At 39.5% G+C, this 21,410-nt stretch overlaps 3 protein-coding genes across 5 annotated transcripts; 1 reads left to right on the top strand and 2 right to left on the bottom strand.

Moving 5' to 3' along the window:
* Positions 1 to 2,306: 2,306 nt before the first annotated feature.
* LOC108149550 lies at positions 2,307 to 3,531 on the top strand. The gene has a single exon (XM_017277188.2). The coding sequence runs from the start codon at positions 2,338 to 2,340 to the stop codon at positions 3,445 to 3,447; it is 1,110 nt and encodes a 369-aa protein (XP_017132677.1). The 5' UTR covers positions 2,307 to 2,337; the 3' UTR covers positions 3,448 to 3,531.
* A 1,159-nt stretch (positions 3,532 to 4,690) lies between these two features.
* On the bottom strand, positions 4,691 to 11,321 carry LOC108149539. Of its 2 annotated transcripts, XM_017277174.2 has the most exons (9): positions 11,117 to 11,315; positions 10,107 to 10,803; positions 9,444 to 9,563; positions 8,993 to 9,080; positions 8,437 to 8,864; positions 7,243 to 7,949; positions 6,667 to 6,837; positions 6,448 to 6,601; positions 4,691 to 6,364 (listed from the first exon to the last, which is right to left on the bottom strand). In XM_017277174.2, exons 2-9 carry the CDS (start codon positions 10,512 to 10,514, stop codon positions 5,783 to 5,785), a joined length of 2,658 nt encoding a protein of 885 aa, XP_017132663.1. In that variant the 5' UTR covers positions 10,515 to 10,803; positions 11,117 to 11,315; the 3' UTR covers positions 4,691 to 5,782. The 2 variants fall into 2 exon arrangements, with proteins under 2 accessions (XP_017132663.1, XP_017132662.1); XM_017277173.2 differs by having other exon boundaries at positions 10,107 to 11,321.
* A 5,886-nt stretch (positions 11,322 to 17,207) lies between these two features.
* LOC108149255 (phenoloxidase-activating factor 2) lies at positions 17,208 to 19,044 on the bottom strand. 2 transcript variants are annotated; one of them, XM_017276697.2, is made up of 3 exons: positions 18,804 to 19,044; positions 17,312 to 18,159; positions 17,208 to 17,250 (listed from the first exon to the last, which is right to left on the bottom strand). In XM_017276697.2, the coding sequence occupies exons 1-3, from the start codon at positions 19,017 to 19,019 to the stop codon at positions 17,223 to 17,225; spliced, it is 1,092 nt and encodes a 363-aa protein (XP_017132186.1). In that variant the 5' UTR covers positions 19,020 to 19,044; the 3' UTR covers positions 17,208 to 17,222. The 2 variants fall into 2 exon arrangements, with proteins under 2 accessions (XP_017132186.1, XP_017132187.1); XM_017276698.2 differs by lacking the exon at positions 17,208 to 17,250 and having other exon boundaries at positions 17,271 to 18,159.
* Between the last annotated feature and the right edge of the window lie 2,366 nt (positions 19,045 to 21,410).

Raw genomic sequence — 21,410 nt, 5'->3', positions numbered from 1 at the left:
AAATCGGACGACTATAGCATATAGCTCCCATAGGAACAATCGGAAAAATAATTGAAAAAAAATTATAACTTTGCTGTTTTTTAATTTTTTGTTTTGTTCTTCGACATAAAGCAATGGTTAAATATTTCAGAATTATGGTAAAAATTTCATCAAAATCGGACGACAATAGCATATAGCTCCCATAGGAACAATCGGAAAAATAAATGAAAAAAAATTATAACTTTTCTGTTTTTTAATTTTTTGTTTAGTTCTTCGACATTTAGTAATGGTTAAATATTTCCAATTTACGGTTTAAGTTTCATCAAAGTCGGACGACTATATCATATAGCTCCCATAGGAACAATAAAAATATATAAAATAACTATCAAATAATTGAGCTGCAAATCATCACAGCTTCAATGTTTTTAAACGTATACGCAAGTAAATTATAATTTTAATGTTTTCAAAAATGTTTAATTCTTGCAATAGCTGCAAGGGTATATGAACTTCGGCTTGCCGAAGTTTGCTTTCTTTCTTGTTTGAAAATAAATTTAATTTTATAATCTTTTTGACCAATTTGTTGTACCTATTCGAAAGTTCGCATGTAATTATTCTCGATAAATAAAGCAGTACACCACACCTTTGAATTGATTTGGTGATGTGCCATTAAGGGCGAGCCTCTACTACTACTACCCATCCGAACCGAAGTCTCCCTATAGAAGTAATTGCAATTGCAGCACCATTATTATCATAAGCTAAACGGTTTTGAGGTTTGAATTTCTTTTGAGCTGGAACATATTTCTAATTAAATTAATTAAGCGAAGCGAGAGTATGGCAAGTATGCAAGCCAATTAGTGGAAAATGCAAAATTAAATGTCTGTGCATGGGAAAAGTGGGTTTGTGGCAAGAAGAGGGAAGCCAGATGACTGCGGGTGTGGGTGTGGGTGTGGGTGTGGGTGTTGCACAGCCAACTCATTGTCATTGCCCCTCCTTGGCGACTCGTCCTGCGGAGCGGCTCTTTGTTGGCCACTCCAACAATAATTGCGTTGCGACATGTAAGCTTTTGTTTTGCAGTTTGTGCGTGTGTCTGTGCGACAAAGTTAATGACAGCATAATTAAACAAAACTAACAGCAGACTAATAAAATGTTCCAACTGCACACTGCTCAAGGCCTTGCCACACTCCACCTGCCGAGAATTCGTGTGTGTGTGTGTGTGTGAGTGTGTGTGTCAACGTTTGTCAAGCGACAATTAAAGTCATAATAAAGGCAAGCTGAAGACAATCATTATGCGTGGGCCCACACACATCCACAGCCACACACACATCCACACATCCACACATCCACACATCCACACACCCCCTATCTTTTCGGTTAGTTATGCATAAAGTTCGCCACAAAAGGGTATAACCTGAGCGTAAACATACCGTTGACGACCGACCACCCGCCACACTCGCTCCTTTGTTTTGCAGGCATATAAATTTCAAAATTAAAGCAAAGTTTAACCTTTGTCCTTGTGCAAATGCGGAGGACGAGGGATTGAATCGCCGTTTGTTTGGCTGTGCACTATGGCAATGTGTGTGAGGCCCGCATAGAGAGCTCTTTAATTCGAAGGGCTTAAAATTGTGACTTATTTGATTTATTTTCATCTTTTAATATGCGAGACTTAATTGCAAAAAATGTGAAAGCGTTGAACAGGAAACAGTAAAGGTATAAAAACAAGAATGCTAATATGCAGGCTTTCAAATGTTTTATCTTTACATTTTAAGCATCAAATGTGCGAAATATTTGTATACTATTCAACTAAGCGGTTCGACAGTTCCCGAAATACATTTTAACTTGATTTAATTAAAAAGTTTTTAATAAAAACTCATTTTCATCCTTCAATGACATCAACACCTTTTTTACTTATATTTTTTATCAACAATTCGTAGCTATGTGCATTAAAGCATGAATAGGGGTAATATATTTAAATGCTTGATTGCCATTTCCTTTACTGTATATAATTTTGGTATCTAGCTGTCTTAGTTAATATAGATAACCAAGCTCATAGTTGTGCCTGTGACTTTGTTACAAGTTCTTATTGTATTTTTTGTTCATTTAGACCACCAAATGTAAAATGTTTCTATCAAAGAATAGTAGTGTTAGCTATCTTTGAAAAGTTATCCAATCGGTCATTGTGAGCAGCGGTGTCGTCAATCGGAAAGCGGCTGATTAAATATTAACTAATTTAACAAAATGCAACACTCTCTACCAATATTTAGCCAGTCAGCCAGTGTATTTGCATATGCGGACTTGGCAGAGATATATAAATGGGAGCACGGGCGAGGTGAAGGCGATTAGGCTAACAGTCGACCAACGATGCACTCGACCAAGTCAGCCCTGCTCCTGATCGCTTTGGCCCTGAGTGCCAGCTGTGTGGTGTCCAGCCCGCAGCCGGAACTGGGATTGGAGGATCTCTGGGATAGCCTCAACCGGACCGGTCAGGTAATCATCGATGGCCTCGTGGACGCCACCAAGAATGGAACGGCCATCACAGAGGAGTTCCTCGATACCGTGAAGAATGCCACATCGCAGTTCTCCGACGAGACGGTGCAGTTTGCCCAGAAAATCGCCGAAGCCGTGCACAAGGCTGTCACCGATGGAATCACGGACTTCTCCTCCACTCTGCGGTCCGTCATCGATCGGCTGCGTGGTGGCATTGATCGGGTCAGGAATGTCCTGAAGCGAAAGGCCTTGAAGGATGCTCTGGCCACGCTCCAAAGCGTAGATGCCGCCGTCTCCGATCTCGAAGGTGCCGTGAACAACCTCTACGATAAGATGGATGAAAAGAAGCAGGAATATGCCGCCGAAATCCAGGAGAAGTGGGGCAACTGGGCTGCTGCCCAACTGGAGCGAGTGGATCAGCAGACGAATGGCGTTGGGAACGAGGAGGCCGAGGAGGTCATCAATGAGCTGGTGGACCGCTACTCCGGCTACCTGCAGAGCTGCGTGGAGGAGTTGCAGGTGCACCACGCCGTTTACGAGAAGAATGTGCACCAGGCCATTGCCAAGTACCATAATGCCACCAACGTTCTGAGCTCCAAGATCGAGTCCTGTCTGCGCAGTCCCCTGGGAGTCCTCAGCTGCCAAAATGGCATCGGTCAGGCCCTCAATGGACTCGACTCTGCTCCCTCGGAACTGGTCAGCCTTAAGCTCCAGGGCCTGCGACTCCTGGGCATCGGTCTGGATGCCAGCGGGTGTGTGGGCCAGACCCTGGCCGAACACGAACTGGAAAAGCCCAGTGTGGAGCGAAAGCTGAACGAGATCATCAAGCGGTATCTTAACCAAAAGGGTTCCACCGTCGACGACGACTCAAGTTCCGAGGAGAAGCCTTCCACCGATGGTGGATCTGACGCGCAGGAAGAGGACAACTCCAGTAATGATGACAACTCCAGCGATGACAACTCCAGTGATGATAACGAATCCTAGTCGGATTAATCAAATAATCGTATAGTAATTATTAGGTGTGGGGTAAAAGCAGCATAATAAATTTTTCTTTAATGCAACAAAAAAGGAAAATATTGTTTATCTGTCTCGTACATTTTAGGGATACACATTTATTGGAATTAATTTCAATGGTTAAAAGGCAATGCATTTTAAATTTAAGCAACAAATACCATCTTCAGATGGTTGATAAAAGTTGTCAAATTTATAAAATTTAAATGCAACTTTGCAAATAAATTTGATTGTATATAAACTTGAAGTAAAAGATGCTGCAAATGGCTGAAAATGTCTAAAAAACATTACAGTAAAGATGCAGATACGTTAACGCCTATGTACAATTAGATTTAAATGTAAAAACATGTCAGCACCCAAATTGCCAACTACATACAATTAATTACAACAATTCATTACCAACCAAGCAAACGGGGAAATTAAAGAGGACTATAGTCGGATCAAATTCAGATTAACTTTGTCAATGCAACGACACATTTTTTTACGGGGGCCTACACATGCGATTTCAAGAGAATTATGATGTTATTATTAAAAAATGTAAACCTCTGTTGTTTTAATCTTCGGAATAAGCCGTATATTAACTTTAAAGCTAAATAAATATTTATTTACTTGGCATATTAAGTCAGGCAATAAACTGAAGCTCTATAAATGAATTCCGTTGACTTCAACTTTTACGGGGAAAACACATTGCACTCAAAACACTTCCCCTATTTGTACATATGTATTTTACAAATGAATTTTATAGGTACCCCTTAAGATGGTTGACTAAACTATAACGCTTAAAATTTGTATGGCATGGCATTTAAAAGCATTGAGTGCCATAAACAAGCGTTTAAGCTTTTAAACTTTTGTATAACAACAAAGTTGGGAAGGATATAACTTTTGTTGTATGACATTTCTCCGTTTGAACTTGTGTACTTTCAAGTAATACTTTATTTTGTGTTTCCTATTTTATATATAGCAAAGAAAAAACTGAATTGTTATATTTATAGCTCATACGCCCTGTATAACAATAAAACAAACACATGCGCTATGAATTTCATTTTGTGTACTGCCATACACCATAATGCTCGGATATAAAACATTTATTGCTCATACGCCGCGTATAACAACAATCGCCCCTCCAAAAAAGCAAAAAAGGGGAACTGAGTGAACTTCACTGACCAAAATCAAACGCAGGTTTTCTATCATTGCTCACTTGCAATTTTATTGACTTCTTGTATTTTAATAGATCTCTTAAGTATCTGAAATGAGCCACTTAATAGCTTTAGACCGACTATTATTTATTTATTATTTATGTAATTTACTTAACTAGTATTTTATACTTTTTGCGCTCCAAGCCAAACAAAAAGTACATTAATTTCGAAGCATTAAAAATTCGTTTCAGTTTTGTAGTAAGCCTTAACATATCATTTTGAGTTATTAATTTGCTGCCGGCACAGGCCTAAGGACTAGCAGATATGTCCTAAGCTCTCATTAATCCACTAATTCAGAGTCTAAGCGCGTAACTCGGAGGACTTTTTCCCTTACTAAATGGTAATGTTGCACTAACAGTTCACAGGGAAAATAGCAGTGTACCTGTTAATTATCTGTATGCCTTTGCTCTACTTTCGTATTTGTATAATTTATTGCTTAGACTACAACACGAAACAATGGCTTAGATTACACTGAATTTCGCCTTAGGAATTTTTCTGAATTTTGCTTAGGAATAATTTTGCATTAGGATTACCAAAATCGAGAAAACATTTTCCAAAAAAAAAATAAAAACTAAAATGTGTTTAGTGATTATAATTTTTTAGTTGCTTCTATCTAGCATTGTTTGAGTATTTTTTGTGCATTTGGAAAAAAAATAGCTAAATAATATTTGCGACCTTTTTTTTCTGGTAACTATAAAATATAGAGAACTGTAAAATATTCACTCGGTATTTGATTATGTGTTTAGTTTTAAATGTAGTAAGGTCGCTAATATAAGTATCAGAAAAAGATAATTTAAATGTAGGAAAGACTAACCAAATATGTATTTTATACTGGATTTTTGCTAATGTCGTTGCTTTGAGATCTTATTTGCTTACATCTTGTGGTATTTCTTCGGATTTACTTAATTGTGTGCGCTGATTTACTTCTAGGGTGAGCAAATAAACATATGTACTTGAACCGAAAAGGTCAGTTCATTTGTTGAGCATTCTGACAATGGCCAAATGAAGTTGATCAACGGCACGGAACGAACACAACCAAAATAAATCCTCAAACAAATTGGCACATAAATGAACCAAAGCGCCGTCTAAATGTTGCCAACCAAGTCCCAATCTCATTGATACTCCACCCGGGCCACAGGTATCCCGAAATCATTGAGTTCGAATACGATCAGCTTCCGTTTCTTGCGGACATTGGCCAAAGGATGCAATTGCCTGGGTGCTGATGAAGTCCTGGCCGTGGTCATCGTCGGCGTGGTGACTGGTGGAGTGGGTTTCTGCTGCTGCTGCTGCTTCGTTGCCGCTCTTTTCGTTGTTGTCGTTTTTGTGGCTCCTGTGGCAGCCACTACTTTGATTAGGTTATCCTTCGTTGTGACAGCCTGCCCCCGAGTGTCCTTCGCATGCGTTTCACGCATCTGCTGCAGCAATTTGGGCTTTTCGTTATGTTTATCCTGGGTTTTCTCCTTAAGATTATCCTTGGGCTTTTCCTTGGGCATTTCCTTGTTCATTTCCTTGGGTTTTTCCTGGGGTTTCTCCTTGATCTTGGGTAGCGGAGGCAGAGCCGGAAGATCGCATCGCTGGCGAAGATGTCGGTAGACAGCATCTACCCGCTGAACCAGGCGGTTCACATATTTTGTGGTTGTGCGATCCACAATCGATGGAGCTTTGATACAGTCGTTGCCACCAAATTCACACACCTAGTTGGAATGATATTAAAATAAGTAAGTTACTCTGTTTAATAAGAAACATTATGATTTTATTTTCTGTTTTTTCTACTGACCCGATAGTGCTGTAAAATTGCCTCCTTTGGCGGCACATTGAGGGATCCTTTGCCCGGCGCAAATTCCCACACGAAGTGATTGCCCGCCTCGACCACAGCCTCCGGCTTGCAAATGTACTTGGATCGCTGCTTCTGAGGGTGAAGTTTATAGCGCCTGGAAAGGTATAGGTGTCAGAGGATGTACTTATTGATCCTTTGTCATTCATAGGGTCCACTCACCTGCGTGTCTTGCGTTGGGTGACCAACGAAGCCCGCACACTGGCCAACTGGTCATTGCCACCTTCTATTCCCGAACTGGCCAGGCTATCATCCGCAAACTGAAGATAGTAGAAGGCGTTCTGAAAGGAATAGGCTCCCGTATTGCGATTGCGAAAGCGCTGATTTAGGGACCTACATAAAGAAATTTACTTAATTTGGTTTATAATAAAATAATGAAATGGCAAATGTTAAGTTGTAAAATTTTTAAAATATTAATAATAAAAAACTTGTATTTTAACACTGCTTTTATAAGAAAGTCTTTTAATAATAACTGATAAATAAAATAAAATGCTGATATAATAAATATTTGCTGATATCTACAAGTGTATTTTTTGTGCTTATAACAGAAGGAATCTGCATTTTATAAAGTATTTTTAAAACATTAATAAACCATTCAATTAAACAATTTAAAAATAAAATACAACTTTATATTGATTAACGCAGGAGAACATACTAAAAAAAAATGTTTAAATGGTTATTTATTTCCTGTCGCATAAAAACCAAAAATAATTGAATCAAGAAACGTGGAAAACTCACCCAATAAGCTCGTTTAGTGTGTCCGAGTATCGCGGCACGATGAACTCGTCCAGATCGACTAAAGCCAGATACTTGTAGCGATACATGGTGCGGTAGAGGCAGTCATTCAAGGCTGCAAAGAGGCCCTCGGTGCGGATCTCCTTCTGGCTGCGCATGCGCAGGTTCCACGGCAGGATGCTCACAGTGGGTCGTTGGTAGTGGGTCGATTTCAGAACACGGGGCGTGGCATTGTTGGCCGCCTCCGCCGGCAGGAGCGGTTCCAGATCGTGGGCCGTGAGATTGCCGGGCACCAGGCCCTGCTGGTAGCTCTGCAGGACGCAGGAGGCATGTGGTCCCAGCGTGTGGTTGTAGAAGGTGAAGTGGGAGACGCCCAGCAGGGCGTAGAACTCCAGGTACTCCATCAGGTAGAGCGCCTGATCGTAGTTGAAGTGCAGGGGCTTCACGCAGACGGCAATGCGATCGGGTATATTATCGCCACTCGGCGGAGCCCTGCCCACCGGCGATCCTTTCCTGCTACTCGCATTGTTCACCGGACTGGCAGCAAAGTCCGCATCCTGGTCGGTATTGCGAAGGGTCAGCAGATTGCCCGGCGGAGCCCGCAGGCGGGACACCACGCTCACAAACTGCGGAACGGCCAGGGGCGGAGTGCGCACCGGACACAGGATAAAACAGGCGCTGTATTTTAGATTCCAGTTCTCACGAATGATCTGCAATGTTTGGATTGATAATTTGATTAATTTAGAAAATCAAACATTTTTATTTTATATAACCCTTTAATGATTACAGTCCCTAAATTTCACATTTAATTGTTTTTTTTTCATTTGTTTTATGATGAAATTTATTAACCAGCATATATTATGGAGTTCATATATTTATTATTTTCGATATGAAATATTTCTTAATCGTGTTTAAAGTGTTGATTATGAAATTATAAAATGTATACGATTACATAAATTTTTCGTTCATCTACTTATAAATTTCTCCTTTCAAGTAAAGTGTGTCTTGTAATTTAACTACAGACAGCATAAAAGAATAAGTATTAGTTCATTCTAAATAATATAACCCCAATAGTTTAGTTTCTATAACAGTTTTCTTTTGGCTATAGGGATAAATGATTTCTTGGGTAAATTATCAAGGCATTATTTGTGCGGGCATGAGGAAAACTGAAAATTGAAAAAGGAAAACGGGACTCACCTTGACGCGAGCCATCACAGTGGCGGAGGAGTATTTGGCACGTGTCGAGTGGGCGGAGGAGGAGGAGCTTGCCGTGTCCGTGACGTTGGACGGACTGGGTCCGTACCAGAAGCGACACCAGACCCGCTCTGGTCCCCGGGTCTTTGTGGCGCCCACCACTCGCACCAGACGCGCTCCCTCGCGCCGATCGAAGTAGGCGGAGTAGACAAAGAACTTGAAGCGGGTGCCGTTGACAACCTGCCAGGCGCCGTCGGTGGGCCTCGTGCCAAATGGGAAGTGGGGCAGCGTCTCCTCCACCTTGCCGGGCAGCACCTGGCCCCAGGGTATTAGTGGTACATTCACACCAAAGGCTCCTGCTCCACCGCCTCCACCAGCGCCGCCATTAAGAAGCATTCCTGCCAAACGCTGGCCATCGGCGCCTGCGGCTTCTGTTTGGGGAAATTGGAAAATGCATGAGACATGCGGCGTATACGTAATGTGCCATTGTCATAGCCTCCGCCTTTGTCATCGGCTCATTGTGTGGCAAAAAGCGATGGCTTCCTATTCGGATACTCACCTTGAATTTTCAGTTTATTGTCCCGCAGCTGTATAAATCCTAATTTATTATCACTCAGAATGCTGGCATCCAATAGATCGTAATCGTCCTGAAAGGAAATAAGTGTTGATTATAATTTAACAAATAAAGATATTACAAAAACCATGGAACAGGTGGTAATTGTTTTTATAAAGGTTAAATACAGCACTTTTGTTTTAAGTAATTGTTTAGTTAGTATCCCATTTAACAAATGTTGTTATAAATCTATTTTTACGGTAGGTTTGGTATTTCTTAATTTGAATATATGTCCCACAATCCAAAAATAAACGTAGCAGTCCAATTCTTTGTTTAAGTATTCAAATCCTTTTGCCCAGCACATCTTCTGGGTTCCCACCGCCTTCGAAGGCCCTTAACGAACGAGTTGTCCACCTGCGCCTGCCGCCTGCTGTCCGATTTGCATAGACAAACTCACCTTAACATTATCATAATCCGGCATCGAGTCGCCCATCCGTCCGCCCAGACTGGCCCCTCCGCCGCCGCCCGCCCGCATCGCCAACATGCCGCTGTGGGTCCGCTCGTCGATCATGAAGACCTGCAGGCAAAAATGAGAGGAAATATAAGGTTACCTTGCTCAAATTGAAATTCAAATGGCTTTCATTTGGAACGGAATGTCTGCATTTTTAATTAAAATTACTAAGTTGCAAAAAGTACATTTGCATTTGCAAGTTTTCTATAATTTCATATTAAATGAATCTTTTACTTTTCAAATAAATAACTTTTAATTGGCTTTAAAATTTCTGTATTTCAGCTCAGTTCAGTTTACGAAAACCAGAAAACGAAATTGAATAGGCACAGTCCTTAATATTATGATTTAAAATTTATTTTGATTATTAAATATACAAATTTGGAATTTAATTGTCATAGTTTTACTATTCCATTTTTTGTATCGGTGTAAGTATAAAATTATAAAATTTACTTTTGATTTTTGCCTTTCGACAAGAAGGTATGGCATAAACATTTTTGATTATTTATTATTATTTGTATGCAAATATTTAGTTTCTTCATTTTGTTTTATCGTTAATTTAATACTTATTCCCCTTAAGTACAGCTTAAATCGACTGTTTAATTGTCTTACCTCTGTCAGAATGATTAATCCAAAGACGGCGAAGAATGTAATGACGATGAGGAAGCTCATGCCGGACCTCTCCCTGGTGCCCCACTGCTTCTTGCCCCGCTTCATGGTGGGGGTCAGTGAGGTGCGTCCTCCGTGGTGATGGTGCTGGTGGTGATGGTGATGATGTTGCTGCAGTTTCTGTTGCTGTTGCTGCTGCTGATGATGATGTTGATGTTGCTGTTGCAACTGATGTTGGTAGCAGGCGTGCGAGTGTCCTTGCTGGGCGTAGGCGGACTGGTAGTGACCCAGTAAGTGGGATGCGGAGCTGGTGGAGTTCACTGAGTTCACGGAGCCGGCGGAACCGATGGAACCGACGGAGCCCCCCGGGGATTGCTGCTTGTACTGAGGGGGGCTCCGGCTATTCAGCATGTTGGAGTGCAGGGAGCGGGGGATTAGTTTGTTGGTCTCAGGGCGGTACTTTCCCTATCTTTCGATTATTCTTCAATACCTCATGTGCAACTTATCATCGAGGATTGAGTTTTATTTTAGCATTTCTGATTTCATTTAATTTAATTTGCATTTCTGATTTTATTTAATTTTATTTGCATTTCTTATTTTATTTGCATTTTTTTATTTTTGATTTTATTTTATTATTTAGTCTCTTTGAGGGTAAGCCCAAAGGACTCTTGAGTATTCCTGTTGTTTATTTGCGAAAAAGCTAAGCAAAACAAAGTGGCAAAAAAGAGAGCGGCTTTTTTGTGAGAGAGACAAAAATGGAAATCAGCGAGCGCACTGAGATTGCGCTCTTCAGACACTTTTCCTTGCTGGCCAATTACAAAGGAAAAATCAATAAAATCTGTGCAAAGATTGGCTTGAGTTCTTTCGCTGAAAGCTGCTTCAATTCACTAAAGTGCGTTAGGTAATCCATATTATGTATATATTGTCTGGTCGACTTTGTGCTTCAAGCGTTGCATTTTCAAGCATTTTCACTCAATGGTTTTTTGCAGGTGCCTCAATCACACGCATATCACCTTTTCAATGCACTTAACTCGGCAAACAAACTTTATTTCTTAATCACTTGGGGTTTGATGCTCTGATTATTTCTAAATTTGGTTGCTTATAACATAAATATTAAATTTAATAGTTATTGTGTTTTTTTGGCATTCAAACAAGAAAATTACTCGCGTCGACAAGACCAGGAAAACAATGCCGCTCAGCTGAGCAACTCAAGGCGAAGGACATGCGCACAGGACATTAAAGGCCAACAGATGATAGCAAACATTGCCAGACATTCAAAATTGCTTAACTAAAAAAAATAAAGACAACAGAAATTTATAACCAACCACGAGCGATTTATGACATTACGCAAGGATAGAAAAATCCGCGTTAAGATGCTTGTAAAGATTATTGTACATAAATCAAAAAAAATTTTTAAAAATTTTTAATTGACAAATAAAATTTAATAATATATAAATAATATATAAAATATATATATTTATTGCTTTACCTATAACTACCATGTTTAAAAATACTGTAATTTTCATAACCCACAAAACTATTTCAAAAGTTGCATTTAAAGTTCTCAGAAAGACTTACCCATGCTTGCTTTAAGTAAACAAAATCAAGAAATCAAAAATGCTTTTATTCACACTCGTAGCACAAAGGTCCTTCAATTCTATGGCTTTCATTTCCGGACCAACTTTTCGACCAAAAAAAAGGCTTTAGAGCATTCCACATCGAGAGTCCCGCATCGACTGGACAAAAGGAATTAGCGGAAACAATAAAATTTGGAAAACTTTTGAAAACCAATAAATTCCAAGTGTTTGGAAATCAATTGGGAACAAATTGCAACTGACAAAAACTACGTACAAGAAAAGGTGATGGGAAGTGTGGGATGTGTGCTTGGCCAAAGGCGTATCTATATGTACTCACTCTCGTTCATGGCATTTCTCCTTTTCACTTTATATTTGGGTGAACATTTCTGCCAAGCAATTGTGGAGTTTGCAAGACAAATATGCAAAGAAAAAGGTGCTCAAGTGGGGGGGGCAAACAGTTTTGTTTGCTAAACTTTTGTCATTGAGTACGCGCAACAATAGCAAAGCAATCGCCTAGCCGTCTAAGGGAATAAATTCGAATTCGAATCTAGCTTCTCTGGCGAGAAAATAAACATATTACAATGCTTAAGTTTAAGGCAGAACGTATAGGGAAAACATCCCCAAGGTAGACAAATTAATTATGGTAAAATTGTGATTGAAATGTGGAAATTAAGTCAATACTATAGAGACCATTGGCAAACTAGGGCTCATTTTAATTATTCAATTTTGAACTAAGTATCTCGGAATTGTTTGGTCAATTATTATGATGATGTGCAGGTACTGTGTATATTTCCAAATAATAAGAGTAAACAAGAGAAAATAATATATGAACATGAAAATAAATACAGCAAAGTTTTAATTCAAGAAACTAAAATAAATTACATAAAAGTGAATGAAATTTGATACCCTAGCCAAAGTAAAAAATTATTCAATTAAATGAAATTATTTTGTTTCAAATATAATATTACCAGTACTTCAATTAATTTAATGATATGCAGGTAATTGTGTAAATTGCCAAACAACAAGAGTAAATAAAGAGATAGAAATGCTGAAGTACTAGTAGCCAAGAAAACTCGAACTGTTGGCAAACACTCGACTGCATTCGCTGCTGCACCTCAAGTGAGATTAAATAAAACTGCAAGAAAATTGAAATGAAAATTCGGCAAGGCAAACACAAATTCGAGACAAGTTATAGCAGCATCTATGGGAATCCCTACCCCTCCGCCATTGCAATCCATCCAGCTTTGCCGAAAATATTTCATTTATACGGCTAGAGCCCACTTACATATATTTGCTGGCAACTTTCACGTCGAAGTGCCGCTGTGGCAGCTTAAGTTACTACCAGAACCAGACTCAGGCCCACAATTCAGAGCCAGACCATCTCTTCTCAGCTCCTACCTCCAACCGATATTGCCCAGGCATAGGCAACTTAACTTTGATGAGTTTGCAAAGTGAAATTCTGGGGAAAGGGGCAAGTAGCAAGTAGCAAGTGGCAAGGCAATAAGGCGCCGAGGACTTACCTTATCCACCGATTTGAGTGCAGTGTGCGGCGGGGTGTGCCTAAAATTATGATTAAAATAACGTAAAGGATGGGTTCGTCTCAGTTTTGGCTTCTCTGAGGCTAGGTAGGTAGGTATTAACATGGATACGGAAACTAATAAAGCGATTGTGGAACATTCTGGTTTGAAAAGTCATTCAGGGCGTTATGCCAGAGGTTTATTGAAATCAGTTTATTTTACATTTTATTACTTGGTTTCTTTTACTGGTTTTTTCTTTTAAATAAAGCATATGAACTGAAGGAAATTATACAAAATGTAAAAGTTTTAAGAGTTAGCACTTAGCAAATCAAGAGAGATTTTTATAAAACATAAAATACCTTTTTGCAAATAAATAATCATTTTCTTTCCATAATAATTATAAGCTTGACAATCTTTTTGGTCTCACATATAATTTAGTCACATATCATAGAACAGATAATATTGATATATACTAAAATCTTTACTACTTATTTGATTGTATTATTATTTATAAGTGATTTTATGGTAAACAAAAATAGGTAAATTAAAAACATTACCATAAGAGCAACTTCTGAGTGTGGCATAACGTTTTGTTTAAAAATCATTAATTACCCAACAAAATTTTTTTTTTAATTCGCTGAATTCCAGTTATAAAAAAACCGCAACTACCACTGGCAATGATTTTTTATCCAACCACCATGGTGGTGCACCAGCAACTATCCGTGGCAAAAGTACATACCGTAGCATGCTTGCAGGCATTTTATTAATTTCACTTCATTTTGATGCTCTCGTTATCCTGGGCAGAGGATGAGCATGGCCATGAGCAAGGGGATGAGGATAAGGATGAGGATGAGGACAATGATGTCTGGAAATGGCTAGCAGCTCTGCGGGCGCACATCTGCCGGATGCGCGGGTTGTTTGGTAATTTCCTCAACGGAAGTGCATGCAGCTGCAGGACCATAATGGGAGGATCCATCCTTATCCTGGACGCCGGCTGAAGTCCGAAGGAAGTTGGCTGGTCAGTGTGTGTCGGATTGTCAGCTTCGCTCCTTCGCTCATTCAGGCTATTGGCCTGGAAAAATATGTGTGGCCCAAAATTTGTTACACAAAATTCCGCAGCAATAAAAGACCAAGAGCAAAACCATTTTCGAAACTGCCATCGATGAGCATTGAACACTTCCCAAGGCCAATTTTCAATTGATTAAGCACTTTTGTGGTCGACACGAAACCACAAAAGTCTGGAACTTATAGCATCCATTTACTTTAATCGATCTCCAGGGAAAAGTGAAACAAATCGAATAGGTTCTGATGCAAATTCAAGTGTTTACTTTTAAAATCCATTTTAGTAAATGAAAAAAAGTATTGTTTTGTTAACTACATTTCCTGAAAAATGGTTACAGCTCAACTCAGGCTCAATCTTTTAAATGCATATGATTTCCATATCGAATTCTAATTAGAAATTAAATAAGTTGAACTATACTTAAGCAGTGCTTTAAGTTGGATAGCTCATGTCAAGATTAAATAAAGTGTCTGCAGTTATTGCAATCAAGCAGCAAACTCATTAAAAGTTTAAGTTTTAAAATAGGTATTATTAGGCTGATTGTCGAGTGCGAGACACCATTAAGTTCAGGATGAATCGGAAGCACAATTAGGCTGAGTGCCAGGGGCGTGGGCCTTTGTACCCAAGTGCAAGTGCCACAAAAATTCGCCCTAAATTAGACTGGGAATGGGAAGTAACCATCAAATGCAGAGACCACAAGTCTGAGACGATTCCGACATAAATTCAATAGAACGATGGCAATAAGTGCATTAGCAGCATATTTCACAGATTGGCAGACACGTCGCTAGATGTGGTCCCGTGGCCAGTCGAGCACACCAGACCGGCCCAAACCAGACCAAACACGACCAAACGATGGCCAAGACCAAGTCCAAGCAGCAGAGTAAGCCACAAATTGCATGAGATCATAAATATTTCAAGCATAAAGTACAAAATATGCAAAAGTTTCCTATTTTCCTTTAACGTTCTGTTCGCTTTGGCCAATGCCGTTTCCATTGCCAATGCCACTGCAGTTTGATGTAGTGCTGTCCAGTTGTACTTTTTAGCCAAAAAAAATTATGTACTCTTTTTTATAGCCTAGTTTGCATCAAAACAGGTTTAAATTAAACTAAACGCAAACCTAAATATTCTGGAATTTCATACAATTTTAGTTATTCTGTTCCTAATAATAAATACAAATAAGTTTGGCTAATATGATATCTTAAGAAAATTGTTGATAAGATTAATTTAATATATAATTATACCAACAATCTTATGATCGATTGGTTTTATATCTACAAATGCCTTTGAATTGTCTCTAAGGTTTTCAAAGAAATTTTGATCAAAATATCATATTATTAGTACAACAGGTACCAAATTATTTATTTTATTTACTTATTTCATAAAAATTACTTGAATTTCTTTTTATTTATATATATTAAAATATATCTTTTGACCATTTTAAAGCATTTAATGGCAGCACTGATTGCTGCTGGCTGTGTGCTATTGCAGTTGGCCAGATACGAAGGACGTCAAACGGAGTAAGAAAAATATATTGCTAAATTCTCGCACAGGAAACGGCAGCAGGAGCAGCAATAGCAGTAGCAGCAACAGCAACAGCCAGCGGGTGGACAGGACCTTTTCCGTAGTCCCCAATCCGTATTCCGTAGTTCGTAGTCCTCTGTCCGTTGTCCTTCGTCCGTAGTCCGTAGTCCAGTGTCCATGGTCCGTTGTCCGGCACGTGCACTACGCCAAAATGGCAAGCGGAAGTTCAAAAGAGCAAAGAGCATGTAACGATATTTCGGTTCTACTTTCTACTTTCTGCTTTCCCGAGTCGAATGCGAATACGAATGCGAATGGCCATGCGATTGCGGGCAACAAATTTGCAATAAGCAATTTTTCAATTTTCAATTTAGGCACCGAGGCAGCGGGTGGACATGGATATGCAAAACAGCGGCCACATATCGTCCAGCCATAATTCACCGCGAGTCGCCAGCATCCGATTGTGCAAAAAGGACAAATGAGAGTGTCCTGCGAGCGAACCAACGGCGTCAGTCGGGCGTAAAGCGCTATTAATTAACAGCGACTCAGTTTTTGGCAGGAATTTAGGATGTTTTAGGAAAATCCTTTTAACTATATTTTTTATTTAAATAATTCATCATTATAGTTTATGTTTTGCTTGCCGCCATCGCTGGCCAATCACCAGTGCAGCCAAAATGAGCCACATTAAACAGGCCACATACGGATAAGCGGAAGCTGCCGCCTCTTCTGTGCCCCTCGAACTCTTCAGGACGAACACAAAGTTCCTGTAGTTCTGCTCGCACTTCGCACAGCCCGTGAAGTCCACATCCACAAAGTCGTCCTCGAAAGGCGCTTCCCCGGAGATTATTTTGCATTGGGCTGGGAAGAGCGCGAAACCCACTAACTGCATCAGCAGGCAAAGTAGCTGGAGGCCCATGGGAGCTGAAATTCAGGTGTGTGGCAGGTGAAGCACAACTGAGTTGGGCACCCCTTTTGGGTACCCTTTTATAGCCCAGTGCAACAAAAGGCTTGAAATCACTGATTGGAACCACCATATGTTCGAGACAATTTCTCTATTTTCACTAAAAAGTAAAATGATTAGGTCATTTCATATGTTAAATAAATAAACAACGTAGGGAATACACTGCAACAATTATTTTAAGTACAATAAGAAGTCAGTAGCAACCGAAGGAACACACTGAAACAATTATTTTAAGTACAAGATTGTAATTTAATTACATTTTTATAAATTTTATAAGCAAGCAATAAACTGTTAAGTGTATTAAAATGTTTAAACATTATATTATTCTACTTAACAAAAAACATATTTTAAATCAACTTATAAAATAAATAAAATAAACTAACTAAAAACTAAACTATATGAATAAAGAGATTTATATATTGATTTTACTTACCCCTTAAGAAATTCCAAAACAAAATCTTGTTTTCAACAGAATTCCATTTAAGCTTAAAAGCAGTTCGAGAACAAATGTTCGCTGAGTAAAACCAAACCAAGTTACACAATTTGTTGTGTTTATTTATTCCGGATCGGCTTACACCATGTACTGTCGTATGTCGAGATCGCGTTCCCTGAGCTTCAGATCGATCCACTGCCGGTAGATCTTGACGTTCGTGTAAATGCCCAGCAGTTGGGGGCCGTCGCAGCGGGTTGTCCGGGTCAGGAGGCCGGCCAGGAGGAAGCGGTCGTCGTGGCCGGAGAGCGGACACATCAGGGGCACTCCGGCCATGTCCACATCGCCGCAGACGAAGTCGCCCTTGTCCCCGCCCGCGCACAGTACGGTGTCGTTGTGGGCGTGTCGCCGTCCCAAGAAGGACAGCCGCAACTTGGCCCGGCACTGATCCGGTGGCAGGACGTAGAGCGTCCACCGCTTGGGCAGGATGGCGGATGCCCCAAAGTCGCCTCTCTGCCAGCCGGACACATAGCACTGGCTGTAGTTGTAAGCCATTTGCGGTGGAGGCAGGCAGATGGGCTGCACATTGGGAGCCAGCTGGAAGGGCGTGTCCTTGGCCACCAGGATAATGGCCATGTTGTGGGCCAGTGGCATTTGCGTGAAATTCGGATGCAACACAGACTCCACCACCGGACGCTCTTGATGCGGCTGCGGTTCCAGCTCCACGGCGGCATCCCATTCGCCGGCCACCAGGCGAAGCTTCTCGGGCTCAAGACCCTGGACACAATGAGCCGTGGTGACCACCGCCATCGGTGAGATGAGTGCTCCACTGCAGAGGTATCCCTTCGCCCCGTAGACCGCCACCAGCCAGGGAAACTCGCCGAACTTGGCCTCCTGCTGCTTGTAGCCCAAGGGTCGCAGGTAATACCAGAGGTCATGACGACCCCCACATGGCCAGTTGGTGGCCTCCGCCAGAAGTCCCGGTGTCGACAGCTGTTTTGGATCAAATTTATTACTCAGAAACATCTTATTAAACGGAAAAATGTTTATGAAATGATAATCCATTTCAATAATGGCTAACGCAAGTGGCAGCCTTTTAATTTGATGTCTAAAAACAATTTGATTGCTTTTAAAGGAAAATATAAACAATACTTAAAAAAGTTCTTGGTTTTCATAGACTATTTAATTAAATTATATTCAACATTAATATAATTGGTTGTTTGCTATAAATTTGCAGAAAAAACCCAACAAAGGTAGTTTTTATGTCACTGGTAAGGTATTAAAAAGCGGGAAAAAGCTATAAAACAAAATCACAATAGTTATTTCGCTCCAACTAAAGAATAAAGAAATTTTGTTCAATTAAAAAGCGAGGAATTTTTTTTGACGGGCTTAAATCAAAACTAAAGTGAATTGAAATGTGGTTATCAATCAAAGTGTAAGCCAGTAGCAAAAAATCCATAAAAGATAATGGGTGTTGAAATTTAAATTTTTTTTGTTTTATTATACACAAGAATTAAGAAAAGAATCGAACTCAAAAAAAAAAGACATTTGAAGTATTATGATAAATTTTATTTTACTTTCACAAGCTTAACAATGAACTTTTTTTAGATAAGAAGGAACAAAATTTTAGCACTCACTGTATCGTGTATATTGCAGCACTTTTCCATATAGTGACAGCTCTCGTCCAAAGTCGTTCGACTGCGATCCGGATAGAACTTTCCTTCGACCACTAGGCCCTCGTTGCACTGCTCGTAGGGCACACATTGCTTCTCCGGTCCGCAGTTCTTGAATGCCGCCCACGTATGTGCTGGGATGGCCAAGAAATAGAGCACCACAACCCAATGGAGCCACATATCCGCGAATTCCGTCCCTGAAACGGGTTACCTTGCACTTGAACTGCGCAACTGGCCGACCGCTGGCTTTTATAGCCTCGCCAAAGTTCAGGCCGTACACCCCGATTTGATTGGGTAAAAAATAGATTGCGACCCATTAAAGTGCTAAAAATAGTCGACAATGAGCTGCGAAAAAGGGGCTGGACCTGGAGCAATCAAATAAATGATTCAGACGACGATGCACACAGAAATATATGAGACATTGCATTAGAAAATTAAAATCAAATCATTTACAAAATGTTGGGTTCAAAATGCACCATGCTCCATCATATTATTTATATTCGAAAAAATTCTCTGACGACTTCTAGAGTTTATTGTCATGTAAATTATATTAACTATTTCCAGAAAATGAGTTCTGAATAACAAGCTAAGTTGTTAAAAAATTATATTTATTATAGTCCTATATTTAAGCATGATTTTGTTTTCTTGACTAAATATTTTTTCTTTGGTTGAACTTTAAATTGTAATACATTTTTTTAAATTAGTTAAGTAAAGGCAATTGTATATTAAAAACAACTATATCTAATAAATTACTAAATTTGGGAATGAAGGTAGGAAAAGGTTTTTGAAATAGGTTTGTTAAATTTAGTTGATTAATAAAGGCATTTAACAGTCAAACTCCCTGTATCGTCTTTACATGGGTCCAGAGGAAGGGGTAACCATTCTATGCCCAATTACGCATACGAATCTAGCACTTTGCTCAGTCTGCCGACACTGACACGTATCCATATCCATTACCGAGCATTCGAATGGGTCGTCTAAAAGACGAAAAGTGGGGGATCTGATCCGCATCAGCTGTGCCTCAAGTTTTGCGTCATATCTTAATGCACAATCGTCGCCTAAGTGCACTTAAATTGAATAAAATTTCGACAAGTTTTAATACACAAGACATGCACTCTGAGAGGAAAATGAGGTGGCGACAAGACAGGTGGGGATTTTCCGGAGGGGAAGGGAGGGGAGGGGAGGGCAGTTTCCCTGCCGTTCGATAGACACACAACACAACTCAAGTGGAGCAGTGCTCTGTGTGTACTTGGACGCATTTGTTGCACTGACTTGTTTGGCTGGGATTTACGCAACTTAAACAGATTGTCGACAGGAATTGTGAGGCATGAGATGGCATCGAATCGAGGGCGATGAAGTGGGCTGAATGGAGGACACCAGGAGGACAAGAAATGCGTCAAATGTGTAGAAAGTTAACGTGTCCTGTGCCTGCTGGTCCTGTGTGAAACTTAATTTGTTCAATCGTGTTGCAACACTTCTGAACAGATGTTATCCTCGAGGAAATGAATTCTGTTATTGTAGCTGGCCATCCACTTTAAACAGATTTATGAACATGCCATGTCCATCCAGCCATCGATTCGTTTCTGCGGTGGCAAATATTCAATTATTATGACAATTTATTGTTCAACCAATTGTGTTGGGTGGATCGGAAGTTCATTTTCCACGGATGAGGACAAAGCTGTATGTAAACTGTGTTGTGCACCCGTAAGAATATCTCTTAATGCCCGCCAACCACAAAATGTCATAATCGAAAAAAATGGTCAGGTTTTTTTAAACATTTCAATTAAAATTATTATACTAAGAATCAGAGAAACCTACACAGATATCATGAAATAAATACCAACAAAGAATTCATTTTTCAATTGAGACCGAAAATATTGGCTAATTTTTAACAAACTAATGGGATTTTATTATTATTTGTATACACTTGGTCGACTAAAGTCTAAAAACAGTTGCATTTGTGACAATTATAGATAAAAATCACTATAGGTCTTTAAAATTAAGGTTAAATACATAAATAATAATAATATTTTTTATATATATTACAAAATATCAAAATAAAATAAATGTTTAAAAATGTTTGTTATATATATTACTCATATTCATACATTTGTAAACATTAAGCATTGTGAGGCTAGAATGCCACTCCACTCTTTTAAGCATTTGAGCATTTTTCATTGAGCAATTTTAACACATTTTGAGTGCAATGCAAGTCGAGCACTTGCAATGAGTGAGTACATTTTGTTCTCTTGCATGCATATTGCTCTCTTAAATGCAATTGATTCAGCTCAACTGCGAGCTAAGTGAAACTGTACAGACTGAAAACTGTTAGCAAGTGAGTGCATCTGAACATTGGGAACATTGGGAACATTGAGTTCTTGAGTTGAAAGATAACATTAGAAGGATATAAGCGTCAGTTCTTCAATTTTTGATTTAAGAACAAATGTTTTAGTTTTCTAAACATTTACCATCTGTTATAAGCCAATCTTTGATGTATATCTGTGTATCTGATCAGCTTCAATCTTTCAGAAGCAGCCTCACATTTATTATATAATTTATTAGTTTAGCACA

This window comes from Drosophila elegans, unplaced genomic scaffold, assembly GCF_018152505.1.
Source record: "Drosophila elegans isolate 14027-0461.03 unplaced genomic scaffold, ASM1815250v1 contig_814, whole genome shotgun sequence".
Classification (NCBI taxonomy): domain Eukaryota; kingdom Metazoa; phylum Arthropoda; class Insecta; order Diptera; family Drosophilidae; genus Drosophila; species Drosophila elegans.
Note: the sequence above shows the minus strand (reverse complement) of the source record. Positions and strands in the feature narration are given on the sequence as shown.